This window comes from Pyrus communis, chromosome 7 (genome assembly GCF_041283825.1).
Source record: "Pyrus communis isolate YQ-2024b chromosome 7, ASM4128382v1, whole genome shotgun sequence".
NCBI classification, from domain to species: Eukaryota; Viridiplantae; Streptophyta; class Magnoliopsida; order Rosales; family Rosaceae; genus Pyrus; species Pyrus communis.
The window spans coordinates 4,356,842-4,359,292 of NC_142571.1; the positions used below are offsets into that span (position 1 = coordinate 4,356,842).

Sequence of the window (2,451 nt, forward strand, 5' to 3'; positions counted from 1 at the left end):
GATTATTAAACAAACAAACAACAAATGAAAGTAAAGGGACGTGATGAATAACTCTTCCATTTTAGGATGAGATATTAAAGTTAGAGATAATTGTACTGAACATCATTTTAGGAGAGAAATATTAAAAAATTAAGTAAAAAAAAAAAAAGCAACATAGTGAATAAGTGCTCTCCATTTTAGGAGAGAGAGATATTAAACAGAAAAATTAAAATTTGTTATATTGGAAAAAAAAAAAAAAAGGAAACGAAAAAACAAATAAAACAACAGGAATGTTGTGAATAACTTCTCCTCCATTTTAGAAGGAAATATTAATATCTAACAAAATTATATTAAAAATATCTAACAAAATTATATTAAACAAAAACAACGTAACTGCTCTCCATTTTAGGAGACAAATATTAAACATAAAATTAAAATTTGTTTTATTGGAAAAAAAAAAGGAAGAAAAAGTTTAAAAAAAATAAATGGACAGGAACGTATCTCCTCCATTTTAGGAGGAGATATTAATATCTAACAAAATTATATTAAAAATAATAATAATAATGTGGGAGAAAAGGGATAGAGGTTATCGTTAGTTTAAAAAAAAACGGTGAACTTCTCCCACTACCAAGCAGTAATTTCCTAGTTCCCACGTACATTCCCATTTGTTCCATTCCGGCTACAATATTATTATATGTACTCCCCATCTCCTTTGATTATGTGGCCAAATCTTATACTCCCCTTTTTTTTAGCTCCGCCTTCACTTCTCTAAGTTATTCTTTTTCTTTGATCTTTTTTATTTTGTGTTTGTAAATGATATGAGCTCAATCCCCATCTCCGTCAATTTTTAGCATGCATGCTGTCATTAATTGGATACTAGAAGCATGGTGATGGAAGCACAGTCGTACGAGATTGGTGGGTTTTCACTTCCTTTCCCTGCATGGTTGTACTCATTTTACACATTTCCATGTAAGCATAATATGTAATTGTATGATTCCCAGATTTAGCTTCATTTGGGTTTTTTAATTTCTTCCTTTGAAATCTTCATTGTGCATTTTTTAAATTTTGGTCAGATTGTGAATTTCAATTTTGATTATCTTAATGTGCTATACGTGTGCTATGGTAATTTTAAAAATTATTTGTTTTCATTCTTAGGATATTTACAAGAATACCCACAAAAAATGAAGAAGGAACCTATTGATAAGATCTCAAACAGACGTGTCTGTATTTTTACACCTGGTTGGGAGATATCTGTCGGAGTAAAAACTACTGATCTAAGCCAACTGATTCTCAAAGAGTGGAAAAAGAAGAAGCATGAGCAGTATGTATCCTAAATTATATACAAATTTGTTACAAGAAATCTAACATTATATATACCTTCAATATATAGGTGGCGCATGAAAAAGGCTGTGGAAGAATTAAAACCTTCAACAACTCCTCAGATCATACGTATTTGGAATAAAGTCCAACAAATAAGGTACAACACCATTTCTTACCTATTTATTTTTAATGGCATTCTCTATATCATTCTACAAATTAATTATCTCAAATTATAAAATAAAATAAAACAATTTATGGGTGCAGAAAAAAGATTAACAGTGGCCAAACAACTTTTCTAAATACGGTAAGTCTTCTCTTATTTTCATACAAAAGTATACTATAAATTCAAATTGCATTCAATTTTCAAATATAAATAAAATTGCATTTTTTGTCAGTTTTACAAGCATCACACCCGTCTCAAAGTACAAAGGTTGAAGTACAAGATTAAGGTAATATTTCTTATTATTTAATTTTGTAAATATTGTTACAATTTGTTACCTTAAACTTGACAAATATATTTATCTTTCAGTATTCTACAAGTAACTGGAGTAAAAGTATTGCCATGAGAAAATTGTCAAACTTAAAGGTATTTAGGTTAAGTTGCTTACAATCTTTATAGTTGGGATTGTGCATTATAGTTAGACTTCTTATTTTATCATCATTGCTTGCAGATTAACCATGAAAATCTAAAGCATCAAGTGCAAGCAAATGGGTGGCAAGCATGGCTTTGATTTCACACGTAGGCGCTATGTTTACATATGTACATGTTGTCCATATTTTGCTTTGCTTCATATATTAGGAGTTCATCCCTAGCTAACCTATAACTTTGATTGAAAACTTATGAATCTGAAACATTTTGATTTAAGGACATTAAGTGTTGTCAATATGTATTTAGAAATCAAATTACATGTCATATTTTCAATTTTTTTTATTTATAAATAGTATATGTTTCCCATTTTATCTTCGTTGTTGTTTTAAAGAAAAAATAGTAAAAAATGTATGAGAGATTACTCACATATGTGCAAATTGGATGGAATATATGCTCCTAAATTATTCAACAAATGTGGCAATATGACAATATGGCATGTGATAACACCATTATCACTTTGGAATGATGGGATGATTGTACGGTAACACCATTATCTCATCAAC

The 2,451-nt window shown here is 29.1% G+C and overlaps 1 protein-coding gene across 2 annotated transcripts; it reads left to right on the forward strand.

The window, feature by feature from the left end:
* Nucleotides 1–1,083: 1,083 nt before the first annotated feature.
* On the forward strand, nt 1,084–2,182 carry LOC148695479 (uncharacterized). Of its 2 annotated transcripts, XM_088697988.1 has the most exons (6): nt 1,084–1,300; nt 1,370–1,456; nt 1,564–1,603; nt 1,695–1,748; nt 1,829–1,885; nt 1,971–2,181. In XM_088697988.1, exons 1-6 carry the CDS (start codon nt 1,161–1,163, stop codon nt 2,028–2,030), a joined length of 438 nt encoding a protein of 145 aa, XP_088554114.1. In that variant the 5' UTR covers nt 1,084–1,160; the 3' UTR covers nt 2,031–2,181. The 2 variants fall into 2 exon arrangements, with proteins under 2 accessions (XP_088554114.1, XP_088554115.1); XM_088697989.1 differs by lacking the exon at nt 1,829–1,885 and having other exon boundaries at nt 1,971–2,182.
* The last annotated feature ends 269 nt before the right edge of the window (nt 2,183–2,451 follow it).

Coding starts and splice junctions, on each gene's coding strand:
- LOC148695479 (XM_088697988.1), top strand. CDS start 1,161: ATGAAGAAGGAACCTATTGATAAGATCTCAAACAGACGTGTCTGTATT. Junction 1,457..1,563: donor AATAAAGTCCAACAAATAAG/GTACAACACCAT, acceptor TTATGGGTGCAG/AAAAAAGATTAACAGTGGCC. Junction 1,749..1,828: donor GGTTGAAGTACAAGATTAAG/GTAATATTTCTT, acceptor TTTATCTTTCAG/TATTCTACAAGTAACTGGAG.